Genomic DNA, 19,398 nt, shown 5'->3' with positions numbered 1-19,398 from the left:
TTCAAAAAGACTATATCAGTACTCAGGTATTATCTGAAGACAGAGCAAAAAGGAATTCAGCTCACCCAGCGGGGAAAGGCAGAAATCCAGAAAAACAAGGGAAAACAAAACCAAAACACAAATGCAAAAAGTAGAGCAGAAAACTTAGCTTTTGAGGAGCAGGAATCAGACTGGTCTCCAAGAATCCCTCAGAGTAATCACCCGCAAGGCAGAAGGGCGTCGGCTGCCTTATATCCAGTCAGCAATCCCAGTCACCCAGTCATCATCATTCAGCTCAGGTGCTTTGTAATCAGCCACACTACCTTCCTTCACCAGAAGAGGGAGTTCATCAGACCTCAATAGTGAAGGGGAAAATGAACTCACAACAGCTGTCACAATTCCACCTTTGTGAATGTCTGAATGCAGTGAATTACTATCTGCTGTTCAATCTACAGCAGCGGTGTGCCGAGTTGTCAGTATTTGATGGCTAGTTCAACTGCTTAATCGGATGATGGGGCATGCTGAGCTATGAAAGTATTGAATGACAGTTTAGCCATCCAATCAGAGTTAGGGTGTTGCCTTAGCTTCATCCAGATATCTTCTTTTTGGATAATTACCTGGCTATTTAGCCAGCTCCTGACCCCAGACTAATGCCAATTTTAGCTTCTTGCTCACTGGTGTATGTTTGCCTTGTTGCTCTGTGCTCTGACCTACTGCTGCCTGACCTTGGACCTTGTCCTGACCATCCATTTGTCTTGACCATTTGTTTGATCCGCTACCTACCTGGTATTTTGATCACTGGACCGGCACCTGACTATTCGTTTGTATCATCCCTCTGTCTATGATGTACCCTTCTTTATTGGACCCCTGGTCCATGACCTGGCTATTCTTTTGTATCATCCCTCTCTCTGACATTCCCTCTTGGCTTTTGACCTTGGACCTTTTTGATTACCCAGCTTTGAGACTTGTCCACGAGTAGTGACTAGCTTCCAAAACAGCAGTGATAAACAGCTAAAATCAATTTACCAATAGCAATCTATGATGAGATCACTGGGACATTACTAAGATTATTTTGGTATTCAAGAGCTTGGAATGGATACAGTCATTTGAAACCCCAGAGTATCATATATTTGTTTTAAGGGCAACTGAAGTCTTTGCTACACTCGAGACTTACAGAAAATTGATTATTTGCAATTTTTTTGGAAATATTTGCCAAAGCTGGCAAATTCAAATTTAGAAAGATTTGTTCATATATAGTTATTTTATTTTGACTACAGTTGTAGTAACATTTTGACAATTGGATGTTTGACTCCTTGGATTCATACTGTTCTCAAAAAGAAACTGATCAAAATCTTTCATTCTAAAGAATGGTGGAGCCATATCTCTAGTAATCTGTAATGGATGTGCTGATAACTTACAAAATACAAAAATTTATATTTGTTTTGATAATATTAGATAACTAGATGGAGGCCCGATGCTATCACATCGGGAGGGCGGTAATGTCACGATGGGGGCAGGCTTTGCAGTATTGAGAATCTCTCCCCCCATGTGCTCACCCAACTATCCACTCTCTCTTTCCCAATGTGCTGTCTTCTCCCGTCTGTGCTCTCTTCTTTGACCTGTCTACCTCATGTGCTATCCCCCTTGTCTGCTGTCTCTCTCCTTCCTGTGATGTGTTCTCTCCTCATGTGCTGTCCTGTTTGAGCTGTTTCCCCCATTCTCTGTATCTCTCACCCTAGTGTCTGACCGTGTACAGAACATATCACAGCTCCTGGGCAGAGGAGGAAGCAAAAGACAATACTGACATTACAGCAGGAGATCAGAGGATACCTTTTGTGAGGTAAAATGTTTAAAAAGTCAGTGAAATATTTTACCTCACAAGTGATCCCCTGCTGTAATTTCAGTATTGTCTTTTGCTTCTTCACCTGCCCAGGAGATGTATGCTCCGTACATGGTCAGACACAGACAATTTTTAAAATGAACTTTCATTTGTGGGAAAACTCCTTTAATGTGACCAGCTTCCTCTGCTTGCAGACACGTCGCGCATCTGCTGCTGGGATCAGCCGAATGATTCATTGTGCCTGTGTGGAATTTGAGCAGGCCCAGTGTGACGTTATTCCGCTGGTGGTACCGTGCAAGAGGCTGCGTGAGTGAGTGTATGAGTGTGTCAGTGTGTGTGTGGTGCAACGGTGTTACGCTGGTGGTACCGCGCAAGAGGTTGGTACGAGCAGCAGTTTCCATATTGAGACACCTATCACTTTTGTATCCCAATTTGCCAGTCGGTGAACTTCCTCCGCTTGGAATTCTGGGATGTGGTGACATCAGGACAGAACAGGAAATTAAAATGTTGCAGGGCAATTATATAAATAGATTGAAAATATAATTTTCAAAATTCCTTTGAATATTTGAATAAAAAAGGCTTCATTTAGGGACATATTTATTTTTGTAAAATTTGCATTCCAATGTAAAATGATTTCCTGTATATTTGCAGGTGTGATTTAAACATGGTAGGTTCTAGCATTCTTCTCTCTGTCTCTGAATTTTTTTGTCCACCACTGTGATGTAGAATGAGAAAGTGATGAGACTTTAGGAAAAAAATAGTCTTAACGAGCTACACTACCAAAAGCAGCTGTTTCTGGAAACAATACTGTACCTAATGATTTATATTTTTTCCCAGCTCAACCAAGAAGTGACAGTGGGATTATCATTGCCGTCACCTGTGTAGTAGTCATTGTGTTGTTGCTCATTGCAGGCACTTTGGTCATGTATTATTTCAGAAAGTAAGTATCTCATAATTTACGATAATGGAATTTTGTTTGTGTATATTTGATACTATTGCATTATTATCGGTACTCCCTAAAAGACTGTCATTACTAAAGATGTAGGGAATCAGAAAAACTATGCAGTGGGTACGGGAAGTATTCAGAACCCTTAAAATGTTTCACTCTTTGTTTCATTGCATCCATTTTGTAAATTCAAAAAAGTACATTTTTTTCTCATTAATGTACACTCTACAACCCATGTTGATTGAACAAAAGAGAAATGTAGAAATGTTTGCGAGTTTATTAAAAAAGAAAAACTGAAATATCACATGGTCATAAGTATTCAGACGCTTTGCTCAGACACTCATATTTAAGTCACATACTGTCCATTTCTCCTTGAGATGAGTCTACTGCTTCATTGGAGTCCAGCTGTGTTTAATTAAACTGATAACTCATTTTCTGGTCTACCAGTTGTGAGTTCTCCTTCCGGGCTCCCTCTGGTGGTGACAGGAGGTAGTGAGGTTGATTTAATTAGCAGAGATCTGCCACCTGATGATGAGGATAACGATTGGATCTCTGGAATCTCAGACTGGATTTAAGAGAGCTGACGCCCTATTCTGGTGCTGGTGATTCCTTCTGGCTTTTCAGGTCTTGGTTTCAAGCTCTGTTCCAGTCATCTCAAGCTAAGTGTTTCTGCTAATGTTCACACTTGATTTTGATGGTCTATTCAGTTTTTTGTGTGGTCAGCCAGCTCCGGCTGGGGCTGTGCTGAATTTCCACTCTTATTTATCTGTATTTGCCAATTTGCTTTTTGTCCCTTATTAGATTGGCCTCTTTTTTGCTCTGTCTCAGAATATTTCAGAGTGCTGATATAGTGGGAGAAGTCTAGTGACTTCAGGGTTAATTTTGTTATCAGAAGTGTTGGACATTATTTTTGTAGGTTTTTTTTGGGCAGATTGCAGAAAGTGTCTTTCCTTTCCTGTCCTTTCTAGCTAGTTTGGGCCCCATCGTTTGCTCAGCCTATTTTCCTGCCTGTGTTTGGGTTTTCATCTTGTTTCACCATCAATACATGTGTGGGGGCTGTCTTTTCCTTAGGGATCTGCTCGGGGGCAGTTAGTTTTCCCCTTTTCTTGCTTTAGGCTTATTTAGTCCTTCGGCTGTGATGAGGCATCTAGATTCATCATAGGAATGCTCCATGGCTGCTGCTAGTTGTGTAGTTAGGATCAGGGGTCTGCAATCTGCATAGTTACCAACCTCTCTGGTTTTCTGTGACTTAGGCCTCTTTCACACATCAGGTTTTCGCCGTCAGGCGCGATCCGGCGCTTTTGACAAAAACCGGATCCGGCGAAATGCTATGCCGGATCCGGTTTCCCCCCCATTGACTTGCATTTGCGCCGGATGGCCATGCGTTTCATCCGGTTTTCGCCGGATCCGGCAATGTGTCGCGATCCGGCGTCTGGAAAAAACTGCTACTGTAACGTTTTTTGTCTCCGGCGAAAAAGCCGGACACGCCGGATCCGGCGTGTCCGGCTTTTTCAAACAATGAAAGCCTATGAGCGCCGCAATGCGCCGGATCCGGCGACCGGTTTTTTGGGTCTGAGCATGCTCAGTAGCTCTGCCCACAAGACACATATATAAAAGCATGACAGTGGGACCCTCAGCCACACCCAACATGCCACCCAAGACAGCAACCAGGCACAGGAGAAGGCAGGAGACCACTGCAGCAGCACCATCAGCACCACCACCACCCCAAATGGAGCAGCATGCTGAACAACGGGAGGGGAGTCCAGCAGCAGATGAGAGACGGTAATTATCAAATCCCCCATTACTCCAAACTAGGGCCATGGAATATCAAGATATTCATTGCCCCTTTGTTTCTCTTTATTCAACAGCCGCCCAAGAGATACAGCAGCAGCAACAGTGGCAGCACTGGAAGCACTGGCAGCAGCAGTACCACCACCCACAGGCATGGAGTCTGGCCAGCAGGAAGACAGCACATCTTCTTCTGGGAGCCCTCCCTCGCATTGTCAGTGTTTGACTGTAAGTTTTTATTTCCAAAATCCATCATCTCTGTAATATATGTCTATTCATTGCCTTTTATTTCAAAACAGGAATCACAAGATGAAGAGGAGCTCCCAGAAGAAGAAGGAAGGGGTGGACAGACACCTGGAGTGGGCTCACAATTGGTAAGTTTTTTGCATCAAACGCAGAAACACAACATCACACTACACACAACACATAGAAAACAATGTTCTGCAGACCACACTCAGCAAACAAATGCCTACATCCAAAGACATAACATTTTTTGTTTTCTTCTCTAGTCTTCCCAATCTGGTGCTCGGCAAAGAGGTCCTCGCAGTGCCTCCCAGGGTCGTCGGCGACAGCAACGCGGCGGTCACCAGCATGTAAGTCTAAATATTTTTGCTTTGTTTTTTTGCACTTTTTATTTCATTTCTTTTGTGGAGGCAAATTATGTTATTTTTGTCTTTTTCTTTAACAGCCTTCACAGCGTGCTCCCGACTCTGACGGTGAGGATGGAGGGATTGATGTGGACCACCTCATCGATCTCGTCAGAGAAAGGGAGCCGCTATGGAATATGGCTGACCGCCGCCATGCTGACCTGATCGTTACCCGACGACTCTGGGAGGAAATCTGTTCGCTCCTTGTGGACCGCTGGGAGGACCTCGATGCTCGGGCCCAGAATAAAGAGCGTAAGTATATACAGTACCGGTTGCTTGATGTAAACCAGTGTTTCCCAAATTCCAGTCCTCATGGTCCCCACGGATCATGTGTTCAGGATTTCCATTTACTATGGAAATCCTGAAAACATGACCCCTGGGGACCATGAGGACTGGAGTTTGGGAAACACTGATGTTGTATACTAACCACTCCTTTCTCGTTTCAGGGGACAGAATTGTGAAGCGGTGGCGGTCTGTGAGGGATCGTTTCAAGAAGGAGTTCAATAAAGAGATGCGGGCCCCGAGTGGATCTGGAGGACGCAGGAGCAAGTACAAGTACGCACAAGCCCTGTCGTTCCTCCGGGAAACAATGGTCACCAGAAGGTAAATATTACACACCACATGTGAAAAAAAATGTTTAGATGTAACTTTTTTTTTTCAGCCAGGGCCATACCATGTCACTATTTTAATTGTTTTTTTTTTCTTTATTCCACAGCACGGTGAGCAGCACTCGGGAGCCTGCACGATTGGACCCTTCTGAGGCGATCCCTGAGGAGACCGGCACCGAGGGACACTTCGACCGCCCCGGTACATCTGCACCTTCCCAGCCTTCCCACACATTCGACCCATCTGTCCCATCCACCAGCACAGGAGCATCGTGGCCGCCTACATTACATGAAGCTGCTGGTGAGGAGATCGATTTCCCTTTACCCCACCCTTCTGCCCCTGCCACCTCTAGTACACCTGCAGGTACTGGGCGGCAGCGGCAGAGGGGTCAGGAAAAGACTTATGCGCCAGAATTCTTGCATCTGAATGCATCTTTCCAGAACTGTCTAAAAGTCTTGTCAGAGCAAATCTCCGCAGGCTTTCAGCAGATCAACTCCAGCATTCTGGAGGTGAAGACACTTCTGCAAACCATGCATTCAGAAGCAAGATCTTCGTCAAACCACACCTTTTTCAGGTCTGTTGTGGAGCGCATGGAAACGCTCTCTCCTACCCAGCAGATGCATGTAATGCATTCATGCCACGGTGCTCTCCAGCACGTTACCTCCCAACCTCCTCCTCCCACCACAGTAGTTCCTCCACCTGCACCCCCTCCAGCCACTTTCCATCCTCCCCCTCCTATTACATACCATCCACCTCCCCAGCAACAGCCACCTCCCCAGTACCAGCAACCTCCCCAGTACCAGACATCTCCCCACTTCCAGCAACCTGCCCCGTACCAAACTCCTTCCCCATACAACTTGCCATCAACATCATCTCCTCCTACAGTCCCTGCCCAACCCTCCACTCCACCGCCCACCACCTCTTCCACCTCCCACATGTCCACCCATTCTGTAGCTTTTTCCACACCTTCACCTCTAACTGTTCCTTCCCCACCACGATCCCAGTCCTCTCTCCACACTCCCAGTGTCGAAGTGTCCCGCAGCCCCTCCAGCACTATTTCCACCCCACACTACACCGAGTTATAATGTTTTTTGTTGTAATAAAAATGCCCATTTGGTTGGTTTCAAACATTTATTAAAAAAGTTTTTTAAACTTTAAAAACATTTTACAAAAAAAAAATATTTTAAAAAAAAGTTAAATTATCATTTTACAATGGTTGTCTGTCATTTCTTTCTGCGGCGAACTATGCTTAAAAAAAAGGTTAAATACAGTGTATTTCAAAGGTAAAAAGGTATTCAAAACCAGGTATTTAACTGTAGGTAAATTTTACCTTTTTGCCACAGTTGTGTTCCTGGTTGTGTTTGAAGCAAAGTATTTCACCTAAAAAGTTGTGTTTATTGTTGGTGATTCCCTAACAATGTACACAACTTTTGTTACAAGGTGAAATACTTTGCATAAAACACAACCAGGTACACACCTGTGGCCTAAAGGTAAAAATAGTAAGACCATGACAAGATAGCCAACTTTGGTTGGCAAAGGTATATACTGTTGGTACAGAAGGTACACAAGTTTGGTTAGGGCACAAATCTTTCACACTCTGTCATCCTGCCAGTGTACTCTGCCTTGAGGTGACATAAAGTATAGTGCAAAATTGTCCCTCATTACTGAAACCGTCACAGAACTTCTAGTGGTAATGTCATGGTAATCTTGCAAGGTGGTTTCTTCAGAGGTGTCCTCAATGGAAATGGGTTCCTTGCAGCTAACAAAATTGTGGAGTACCACGCAAGCTTTGATCACCTTGTCCACAGTTTCTGTCTTGAGGTTGATCGCAGTCAATAGGACCCGCCATTTGGCTGTCAGAATACCAAAGGTACATTCAACCATTCTTCTTGCTCTTGTGAGGCGGTAATTAAAAATGCGTTTTGTTCTTGTCAATCCTCTGCTAGAGTACGGTTTCAAAAGGTGTTCTGACAGCTGGAAGGCTTCATCCCCTACACAGACAAATGGCATAGGTGGACCAGATGTTTGCGGCAGCGACTAGGGGGTGGGAACTGGAAGGTGTTTCCATACAGTTTACGCCCCATGGCAGACAGTTTGAAAACTTGAGTGTCATTGGAGCGGCCATAGGCCCCAATATCAACAGCAATAAATTTGTATTCCGCGTCAGCGATGGCCATGAGGACAATTGAAAAATATTTCTTGTAATTGAAATATTCCGATCCCGATCCGGCTGGCTTTACAATGCGGATATGTTTCCCGTCCACAGCGCCCAAGCAGTTCAGAAACTGACATATCTGTAGAAACTTTTCTGACATTTCAATCCACCTCTCTGTTGTGGGCTCTGGTAAAAACTCTTCAGCTAAGGAGTCCCACAGTGCACGGCATGTGTACTTCACTATTCCAGATATGCTGGAAATCCCGAGTCTGTACTGGAAATGCAGTGACGAAAGGGATTCTCCAGTTGCAAGAAATCTGTGGGGAATTAAAAAACAATCAATTAGTTTTAAATCACAGCATTACATACCAAAACTCAGCTATAACACTTGGAGATACAAACTACCACCAACAAGATTGCAGTGAAAGTGTGCTCTGAAGCGAGCACATCCAATAAATGTGGCTTACCTTAAAGTCACCATCAGACGCTCTGCGGATGAAACAGAGAAGCGGCAATAGGTGTCCGCTTTTCTTATGAAGTGTGCAATGCGCTCCACCAAGTAATCAAAATTCTCCATTTTCATCCGAACATATCCAAAAAATTTATCCGGGTTTCGTCTAAGGTCCATGCAGAGTGTAGAATAGACCCCACGCGTCATTCTCTTGGCTGTGATGGGGTGGATCCACAAATGTCGTCTACGATGCCTGATGCGCTGCTGTCTCGCTCTCTCCTCCAGAACAATCACCCTCAAACGATTCGCCTCCGCTGTAAAATCCACCAAATTCTTCAAAATATTTCCAATCACAACATCCATCTTCGCCCGTAACTTGCTCTTCTCTCCAACCTGCACTTTCTCCTCTACAACCTGTCAAAGAAGGGCAGTAGGAACACGCTATATATAGTTTTTCAGTAGCCAATCCCGTTCGGAAGACCACAAGGTTCAAGTTTAAAAACCGGATCCGGCGTAATCCGTCAAAAAACGGAACGAAAACCGGATTAACCGGATGAGACGGATCCGGTTTTGTCTGTCAAGAACAAGACGGATCCGGCAGAAAAACGGATCCGTCACATCCGGTTTTACGAAACATTTGCCGGATCCGGCGCTCCGGCACGACGCCGGATCGCGCCTGACGCCGAAAACCTGATGTGTGAAAGTAGCCTTAGCTTGTTTAGTTTTCCTCCTCGGTGACCCATTCATAACAGAATCACCAGCCATACCGCAGATTCTAGGGTACTCAAAAGCAGGAAAAAAAATTTTTGAAAAAAAAAAAGTGTCAGAATTTTTTTTTTGTATGTATTTTTTCCTCTTTTTCTTTGGGGCCGTAGGAGGATTTTTTTTCCTAATGGAGATTAAGCAATTGTCTGATCGTGTGGAGCAACTTGCTGCTGAAGTGCAGGGAATTTCCACCTACCTCATTCAGTCACATGCTGCTGAACCTAAGATCTCTACTCCTGATGTGTTTTTTGGGGATCTGTCTAAATTTTTGGATTTTAAGAATAATTGTAAATTATTTCTTGCTTGAAGCCTAACTCATCGGTGAGCTCTGCGCAGCAGGTTAAAATTGTCATCTCCTTGCTGCGCGGCGATCCCCAGGATTGGGCTTTTTCTCTGACACCTGAAAATCCTATTCTGACTAATGTGGATGCATTTTTTCAAGCCTTGGGGTTGTTGTGTGATGAACCTAATGCTGTTGATCAAGCTGAGAGAACCCTGTTGGCATTAAACCCGGGTCAGGATTCTGCAGAGTTATACTGTCAAAAATTCCGAAAGTGGGCGGTCCTTACTACATGGAATGATAGTGCTTTGGCAGCTCTCTTTCGGGTTTATCAGAGACCGTAAAAGATGTTATGGTGGGATTTTCTGTTCCCCCTGGTCTGGATAATTCTATGTCATTAGCCATTCAAGTTGATCGGCGTTTACGTGAATGTAAAACTACACGGGAGGCGCTGCCACCTTTTGAACAAACATCTGAACCTATGCAATATGATGGGGTTTTGTCTAGGGTGCAACATCAGGAGTTTAGAAGGCATAATAAGCTGTGTTTTTTCTGTGGAGACACCTCTCATACTATTTCTGTCTGCCCTAAACGAGAGAAATGTTTTGCACACACATTTGCTGTGGGCAGTGTACAACCTAAGTTCCTTTTGGCAATTACTCTGATCTGCTCCTTATCCACATTTTCCACTAAGGCTTTTGTGGATTCAGGAGCAGCTTTGAATCTCATGGATTTGGACTTTGCTAAACGTTGTGGTTTTTCCATGATGCCTCTGCGGACACCTTTTCCTTTGAGGGGTATGGATACTACTCCTTTGGCGGAGAATAAACCTCAGTTTTGGACCCAGGTGATAATGCGAGTTGCCCCAGACCACCAAGAAAATTGCAGATTTTTGGTGCTGCATAATTTACATGATACCATTGTTCTGGGTTTTCCCTGGTTGCAAACTCATAATCCAGTTTTGGATTGGAAATCTGGGTCTGTGGTGAGTTGGGGTTGTCATTGTGTTCTTAGGGACGCTCCTGTTTTCACCACCTCTCCTCAGTCTCATGATATTCCTGATTATCTGGCCGATTTTTCTGATGTATTTGTGAGAGTAAGTCTGCATCTTTGCCTCCTCATAGGAGTTATGACTGTGCAATTGAGTTGATGCCTGGGTGTAAATTTCCCAAGGGTCGGCTTTTCAACTTATCAGTACCCGTACATGATGCTATGCGATCCTATATTAAGGAGTCATTGGAGAAGGGTCATATTAGACCATCCTATTCACCTTTAGGTGCTGTTTTTTTTTGTGGCCAAGAAAGATGGTTCATTAAGACCGTGTATTGATTATCGTTCCCTTAACAAGATGACGGTTAAATATCAGTACCCGTTACCTCTGATGTCTGATTTATTCTCCAGAGTTAAGAGTGCCTGCTGGTTTACTAAGCTTGACCTCAGGGAGGTGTATAATCTTATTCGCATCAAGCACGGGGATGAATGGAAGACGGCGTTTAATACTCCAGAGGGACATTTTGAGTACCTGGTGATGCCTTTTGGGTTCACTAATGCCCCTTCTGTCTTCCAGTCCTTTATGAATGATATTTTCCGAGACTTTGTGGATAAGTTTTTGATCATCTATCTGGATGATATTTTGATCTTTTCTTGTGATTGGGATTCTCATGTGGAACATGTCCGGACTGTGTTCCGGATTTTGAGGGAGAATTCCTTGTTTGTTAAGGGATCGAAATGCCTCAGTTTTACGGCAACCTGATGTCTCACTTCCATTTCAGGTGGAGGTAGATGCTTCTGAGATTGGTGCAGGAATTGTTTTGTCCCAAAAAGACCCTGTGACTTCTAAGATGAATCCCTGTGCCTTCTTTTCTCGAAAGTTCTCCCCATCTGAACGCAACTATGACGTGGGGAATCGGGAACTGTTGGCCATGAAATGGGCATTTGAGGAGTGGAGACATTGGTTGGAGGGAGCTAGACATCAAGTTGTGGTTCTCACCGATCACAAGAATTTGATTTATCTGGAGTCGGCCAAACGCTTGAATCCTAGGTAGTCTAGATGGGCCTTGTTTTTCACGCGTTTTAATTTTGTGGTCTCTTTTCTTCCGGGCACTAAGAATGTTAAGGCAGACGCCCTTTCTAGGAGTTTCTTTGCTGATTCTCTTAATGTGACCGAGCCTACTACCATCCTAGGTGAGGGCGTAGTTCTTTCTGCCATTTTGCCCGATTTGAGACGCGCCCTGGAGGAATTTCAGGAGGATAAACCTGAGCATTGCCCTATGGGAAAATTGTATGTTCCTGACCAGTGGAGAAAGAGAGTGATGTCTGAAGTTCATTGCTCCGCATTGGCTGGTCATCTAGGTATTTTTGGTACCAGAGATTTGGTGAGTCGGTTTTTTTTGGTGGCCTGCCTTATCTCGTGATGTCAGGAATTTTGTGCAGTCCTGTGGGACTTGTTCTCTGTCTAAACCCTGTTCTTGTTCTAGTAGGTTGCTGATGCCCTTGCTGGTGCCCAAGAGGCCATGGACCCATATCTCAATGGATTTTATTTCTTATCTTCCTGTCTCTCAGAGAATGACTGTTATCTGGGTGATTTGTGATAGATTTTCAAAGATGGTCCATCTTGTACCACTCCCAAAGTTGCCATCTTCCGCTGAGTTGGTGCCCTTGTTTTTTTACAACAGGTGGTTCGGTTACATGGGATTCCTGAGAACATTGTGCGGACAGAGGAGTCCAGTTTGTTTCCAGATTCTGGAAAGCCTTTTGTTCCAATCTGGGAATTCAGTTATCCTTCTCCGCGTTTCATCCCCAGACCAATGGGCAGACTGAGAGAGCAAACCAGACCTTGGAGTCTTATTTAAGATGTTTTATATCTGCTGATCAGGATGATTGGGTCTCATTTTTGCCCTTGGCCGAATTCGCGCTGAACAATAGAGCTAGTTCTGCCACTTTGATGTCACCCTTTTTCTGTAATTTTGGGTTTCATCCTCGATTCTCTACAGGGCAAGTGGAATCTTCATCCTGCCCAGGTGTGGACAATGTGGTTGAGAGAATGCAGCAGATATGGGACCAAGTGGTGGATAAGTTGTCACTCTCTCAGGAAAAGGCCCAGCGTTTTTCCAACCGGCATAGGACCATTGGTCCCCGGTTTAAAGTGGGTGATATGGTTTGGTTGTCATCTAAGGATATTCCTATGAAGGTTGCATCTCCAAAATTTAAGCTAAGATTTATTGGACCTTATAAGATTTTGGAGATTCTTAATCCTGTTTCTTTTCGATTGGCTCTTCCAGTTACGTTAAAGATCCATAACGTATTTCACAAATCACTGTTGAAGAGGTTTGTTGAGCCAGTAGTTCCTATGGCAGCACCTCCTGACCCTGTATTGGTTAAAGGCAATGTGGAATATGAGGTAGAGAAAATTTTGGATTCTTGTTTGGTTAGACGGAGACTCCTGTATTTGGTCAAATGGAAGGGTTATGGCCAGGAGGATAATTCTTTGGTCTCTGCCTCTGATATTCATGCCAATAGATTGGTTCGTGCTTTTCACCGGGCCCATCCTGATTGGCTTGGTGGCGTGGATGAGGGTTTGGTGACCCCTCCTCAAGGGGGTACTGTTGTGAACTCATTTTCTGGTCTACCAGCTGTGAGTTCTCCTTCCGGGCTCCCTCTGGTGGTAACAGGAGGTAGTGAGGTTGATTTAATTAGCAGAGATCTGCCACCTGATGATGAGGATAACAATTGGATCTCTGGAAACTCAGACTGGATTTAAGACAGCTGACGCCCTATTCTGGTGCTGGTGATTCCTTCTGGCTTTTCAGGTCTTGGTTTTCAGCTCTGTTCCAGTCATCTCAAGCTAAGTGTTTCTGCTAATGTTCACACTTGATTTTATTGGTCTATTCAGTTTTTTGTGTGGTCAGCCAGCCCCGGCTGGGGCTGTGCTGAATTTCCACTCTTATTTATCTGTATTTGCCAATTTGCTTTTTGTCCCTTATTAGATTGGCCTCTTTTTTGCTCTGTCTCAGAATATTTCAGAGTGCTGATATAGTGGGAGAAGTCTAGTGACTTTAAGGTTAATTTTGTTATCAGAAGTGTTGGACATTATTTTTGTAGGGTTTTTTTGGGCAGATTGCAGACAGTGTCTTTCCTTTCCTGTCCTTTCTAGTTAGCTTGGGCCCCATCGTTTGCTCAGCCTATTTTCCTGCCTGTGTTTGTGTTTTCATCTTGTTTCACCATCAATACATGTGTGGGGGCTGTCTATTCCTTTGGGGTCTGCTCTGGGGCAGTTAGTTTTCCCCTTTTCTTGCTTTAGGCTTATTTAGTCCTCCGGCTGTGACGAAGCATCTTGATTTATCGTAGGAACGCTCCACGGCTGCTGCTAGTTGTGTGGTTAGGATCAGGGGTCTGCAATCTGCATAGTTACCAACCTCTCTGGTTTTCTGTGACTTAACTTGTTTAGTTTTCCTCCTCGGTGACCCATTCATAACAGATAGGACTGATAGTGCATGTCAGACCAAATGAGAATCTTGAGGTCAAAGTAACTGGACAAGGAGCTCAGAGACAAAATTATGGCAAGGCACACATCTGGCCAAGGATAAAAAATAATTTCTGCAGCACAAAAGGTTCCTAAGAGCACAGTGGCCTCCATAAGCCTTAAATGGAAGAAGTTTGGGACCACCAGAAGTGTCCCTAGACCTGGCCGTCCAGCCAAACTGACCAATCATGAGAGAAGAGCCTTGATGAGAGAGTTAAAGAAGAACCCTAAGTTCACTATGGCTGAGCTCCACAGATGCAGTAAGGAGATAGGAGAAAGTTCCACAAAATCAACTATCACTGCAGCCTTGCACCGGTAGGGCCTTTATGGGAGAGTGGCCCAACAGAAGCCTCTCCTCAGTGCAAGACATATGAAAGCCCGCATTTGCTAAAAAAAAACACATGAACTTTTTGGTGATAATTCTAAGCACTATATGTGGAGAAAACCAGGCACTGCTCCTCACCTGCCCAATACAATCCCAACAGTGAACCATGGTGGTGGCAGCATCATGCTATGAGGGTGTTTTTCAGCTGCAGGGACAGGACGACTGTTTGCAATTGAAGGAAACATGAATGTGGCCAAGTACAGACATATCCTGGATGAGAACCTCTTCCAGAGTGCTGTGGACCTCAAGCTGGGCCGAAGGTTCACCTTCCAACAAGACAATGACCCTAAGCACACAGCTAAAATAACAAAGGAGTGTGTTCAGAACAACTCTGTGACGATTCTTGACTGGCCCAGCCAGAGCCCTGACCCATACCCAATTGAGCATCTCTGGAGAGACTTGAAAATGGCTGTCCACCTACGTTCACCATCCAACCTGACGAAACTGGAGAGGATCTGCAATGAAGAATGGCAGAGGATCCCCAAATCCAGGTGTGAAAAACTTGTTACATCATTCCCAAGAAGACTCATGGCGGTACTAGCTCAAAAAGGAGCTTCTACTCAATACTCAGCAAAGGGTCTGAATACTTATGACCATGTGATATTTCAGTTTTTCGTTTTTAATAAATTTGAAAAAAGGTCTACATTTTTGTTTTTTTCAGTGAAGATGGGGTGCAGAGTGTACATTAATGAGAAAAAAAATGAACTTTTTTAATTTACCAAATGGCTGCAATGAAACAAAGAGTGAAAAATTTAAAGGAGTCTGAATACTTTCCGCACCCACTGTACTACATTTCTAATTGAAGGTATTAGCTAATATTATTTTTATTTCACCTACTACATATTAGGATCTTGGAGATGGGAAAACTCATTTAAATAAATATTCCAGACTCAGTCTATAGACAGGAATGGCGCTGTTTTTGAAAAATGTTTTCTCATCAAAACTATTTAATCAACCTACAAGTAGGAAATCATGGCAAAATTCAGAATGGATCCATGTGACTGAAAGTTCAAGCAAACGTCTTTTGTAAAGTTTACCCTGGCTTTTCTATTTTATATGCTGGCCTTATATTCTCTTCAGGAAAAAGCTGTCAAAGAAATCGGAAGACAAGAAAGAGATGAATGCTGATGACTCCAGTGTAATCTATGCCAACTCGGAAGTGCACATTTATGTAAGTAGACCTGATGGCTGGTATTATGGAACCCTACAAATAAAGACGTTCTCAAATATATTTATGGAATTGTCATCATATATTATTATTAGTGATGAACGAGTATACTCGGCAACGCTCGGTACTCGTCAGAGCATCGCTATACTTGCGGTACTTGACGAGCGCCGAGCATTTCCGGGTTTGCTCGCGGGACTTTGGGTCCCTGCCCTGCATGTTTGTTGCTCTTTAGAATGCCAATCAACATGCAGGGATTGTCTACCATCCACTGTAGTGCCACAGCCATGTTGGTTGTGGCATTACAGTGATTAGCTGGCTGCACAGCGTCATCAGGTCTATTCGAGACCTGCTGCCGCCCTGCTCGTCACAGTCGCCTCCGGAATCAGACAGGGTCAGATTTGTTGGTTTATAAGTTAGTGTGGGTTTACCATAATAGAATACACAAATCTAGCTTAATTAACATTCCTTCTAAGGACTAATTACGGGGTATATAGATTGCAGTGCTAGGTAGCAGGGAGTGTCTGTGGGTATATAGATATCAGTAGCAGGCAGGCATTGTATGTGGCATACTTTTTTGCATAGAGGGGCCATTTCATAACTGTCTGCTGCTACCTGTTACATATATTGACCATATATACATAACCCCAGGTATCAGTGGGCAGGTTTTGGTTTTTTTTGCATCTTAATTCTAATTATTTTATTTCAAAGCAATCCAGAGTCCCCTTTTTTCTCCATTTGCTCGTTGATACTGCAGAATACAGCCAGATCCTTTTTATAGTACAGCATGAAAATACAGCTATTTTAAATGGGTTTGCCTGTCCCAGCCATCACATCTGAGTGTGCAGTAAATTATGACATTTTTGTGGTACTAGAAAAATGTTTTGGAATTTCTTATTTAAATTCTTGACACCATTTTGCTGCCAAAAAAAATTTAGCTACAGGGCAGATATTGTACACTAGGTTTTGTCTGCCACATGGATCGCATATCATTGTGCTCAAAATTGTGCCATTTCAGGCCTCCATAGAATTTTTTTTTGTTGTGTCTTAGCCTACTTATTGACACAATTTAGCTGGGCAAAAAAAAAATACAGCCCAGATATTTGAAAGTGGGCTATCTCCGTCAGACGCCTCATCTATCTGTGGGCTTCAAATTGTGGCATTTGAGGCCTCCATTCAACTGTTTTGGCAGTCTGTTACCCTACTTCTATACTCTATTTTGTGTTAAAAAAACAAAAATACAGGCCACATATTGAACAGTGTTGTTAGGCGTCTGGTTCCTGCCTCTGCACAGCAGGAATCCCGAGCCTTGCCTTCTGCAGGCTTCCATTCAGTCCTGACCGCAGAGGAGGCTGCTCAGCAAAGGCATAGATCCCGACAGCTTGCTCAAGCTAGTGCTGTCAGGTTGGTTGCTGCTTCCACCTCTGTTTCAGCTTTAGCAATCCGCACTAGTCAGCAGCGAGCAGCTCCGGAGGCTAAGTCCTTTTTGCAGCCTACTGAGCATGCCCGTGGGACGACCTCTCATTGGAGGTCAGAGGTCACATGCTCAGGTCCTCAAGCAGATCGGATTGGACCATCAGGAAGGTCCCAGAAGGATGCTGCTATAAAAGGCTCGCATGGCCACTCGGCCATGCGCTAGTATAGACTAATATGGCTAAGTGTGTGTGTGTGTGATGATGGATGCTTGTGACAGGTGACTGACTCATTATGTCTCCCTCCCTTGGTTGTGCATGAGATAGGGTTTTTAGAGTCAGAGTCAGCGCCGAGTTGTGGCACTGCCTAGCGCCGCAGTGCTCCCAGCTCCTCACACATGCTAGCGCCAGAGTGTGCCACTCTACCTAAGGCACTACGCTACCACATGTACAGCAGCATCCATTAGAGCGGCGCCGTGCGCGTCTTATGCGCTTTCCAGTCCTAAGCTTAGGCTGGTTAGTGGCATCCGCCACAGCTGCACTGTATGCACTTAGTGCAGTAAGCAACTATCAGCTGCGCCCTGTGACTGTTAACAGGGCACAGCATTCTATAAGTGTCTGTCCAGGCATCGCAGTCACGGTGCTGAACGTTAGTGGGGCTAGAGGGACTCTAACCCTGTGTCCTTGGGGCAGAGTCCTGTGTCTCTACACTAGCGCTCCCCTGCCGAGCCCTGTGAAGATAAACAGGCTCTGGCATTTGTTCCAGTGGCTCTGTGAGCTAACAGAGTTCGCTCCTGTACACACCGGGTCAGTGGTTAACCCACCGGTGTTCAGTTAGTACTCCGCTAATACCGAACAGCAGGTTACCATCTCTGCATGGTGGACCCCTGGTTGCGATCGCACTTTCTTATATTTTATATTTAATGCAATCCGCAACCCTAACATGTGTGGTATCTCCGTCAGACGCCTCATCTATCTGTGAGATACAAATGGTGGCATTTCAGGCCTCCATTCAACTGTTTTGTCTGTCTGTTACCCTACTTCTATACACTATTTTACCTTAAAAAAACAAAAACACAGGCCACATATTGAACAGGCTGGTATCTCCGTAAGATGCCTCATCTACCCATGGGCTACAAATTGTGACATTTCAGGTCTCCATTCAACTGTGTTGGCTGCCTTTTAGCCTAGTTCTATACACTCTTTAGCGTTAAAAAACAAAAATTACAATCTATATATTGAATATTGTGGTATCTCCGCAAGACGCCTCATCTATATGTTTTTTAAAGACTGTGCCGATAACTCCAAACAGGCTATTTGCACTACCTGCCATGCCCGTATCAGCGGGGGTAACAAAACTACCAGCCTGACCACCACCAGCATGATCAGGCATATGGCAGCAAAGCACTCGACTTTGTGGGCCGAACCCCAGGGTCCAGGCACACTGTCTACGTGTGACACCACTGCTTCTTCCGCTATTGTGCGTGGAAGCCAATACCCTGTCCATAGTTCCTTTGAAGATGCCTCCTGCCCTGCACCTGTCATTGCACACACGCAACTACCACCATCATCAAGCATGTCCTTGTCCCAGCACAGCCTTCAGTTGCCATTCCCCAGTCATTGGAATGTAAGCGGAAATATGCAGCCAACGCCTCACAGGCCACAGTACTAAATACACACATTTCTCTTCTGCTTCCACTCGAAATGTTGCTTTTTAGGCTCATGGAGATGAAAGCTTTCTGCAACCTGATGGTGGCAGCCGTCCCAAGGTACTCAGTCCCCAGCCACCACTATTTCTCCCGGTGTGCTGTCCCGGCATTACACAAGCACGTGACCCACAAGATTACCCGTGCCCTCAACAATGCTGTTACTGGGAAAGTCCACCTAACCATGGACACGTGGATAAGTGCTTGTGGGCAGGGACAGTACATCTCGCTGATAGCACCCTGAGTTAACATAGTGGAAGCCAGGACCCAGTCGGACCTTGGGATGGAACACGTCCACCAGACACTGATGATTGCGGTCCATACATCAATCAGAGTTGCCTCCACAGTCTACAGCTCCTGCACCTCCTCCTCCTTTTCAGCCTCCATGTCAGAAATGAGCACACCAGTCACAAGCTGGAAGCACTGCAGCATTGCCTTAGCCAAGCGGCAACAGGATGTGCTGAAGCTATTATGCTTAGGTGACAAACCGCACAATTCTGAAGAGTTCTTGACAGCTCTGAAAGAGCAGGCAGATCTGTGGCTGACAACGCTGAACCTACAGCCAGGAATGGTCATGTGTAGCAATGTAGCGGAAACTGGTGGCGGCTCGAAGTCGAGGCAAGCTCACACACATACCATGCCTGGCCAATGTGCTTAACCTCATGGTTCAGCGGTTTCTCAAAACCTATCTGAAGCTGCTGGATCAGCTTGCCAAAGTATGCCACCTGTGTGCCCATTTTTGAAAGTCAGC

At 44.7% G+C, this 19,398-nt stretch overlaps 1 protein-coding gene across 3 annotated transcripts in view; it reads left to right on the top strand.

The window, feature by feature from the left end:
- The window catches only part of LOC141085327 (sialic acid-binding Ig-like lectin 13), a 186,398-nt gene that overhangs the window by 157,735 nt on the left and 9,265 nt on the right, over nt 1-19,398 (top strand). For all 3 annotated transcript variants that reach the window (XM_073570612.1, XM_073570613.1, XM_073570611.1), the window contains 2 exons: nt 2,657-2,759; nt 15,445-15,535. In XM_073570612.1, coding sequence (XP_073426713.1) covers nt 2,657-2,759; nt 15,445-15,535 — 194 coding nt within the window. The remainder of the gene's footprint in view (nt 1-2,656; nt 2,760-15,444; nt 15,536-19,398) is intronic.

This window comes from Dendrobates tinctorius, unplaced genomic scaffold (genome assembly GCF_039654945.1).
Source record: "Dendrobates tinctorius isolate UK_male_01 unplaced genomic scaffold, ASM3965494v1 ptg000028l, whole genome shotgun sequence".
Lineage (NCBI taxonomy): Eukaryota > Metazoa > Chordata > Amphibia > Anura > Dendrobatidae > Dendrobates > Dendrobates tinctorius.
The sequence above is the reverse complement of the archived record's forward strand: the minus strand, read 5'-3'. Positions and strand labels throughout refer to the sequence as shown.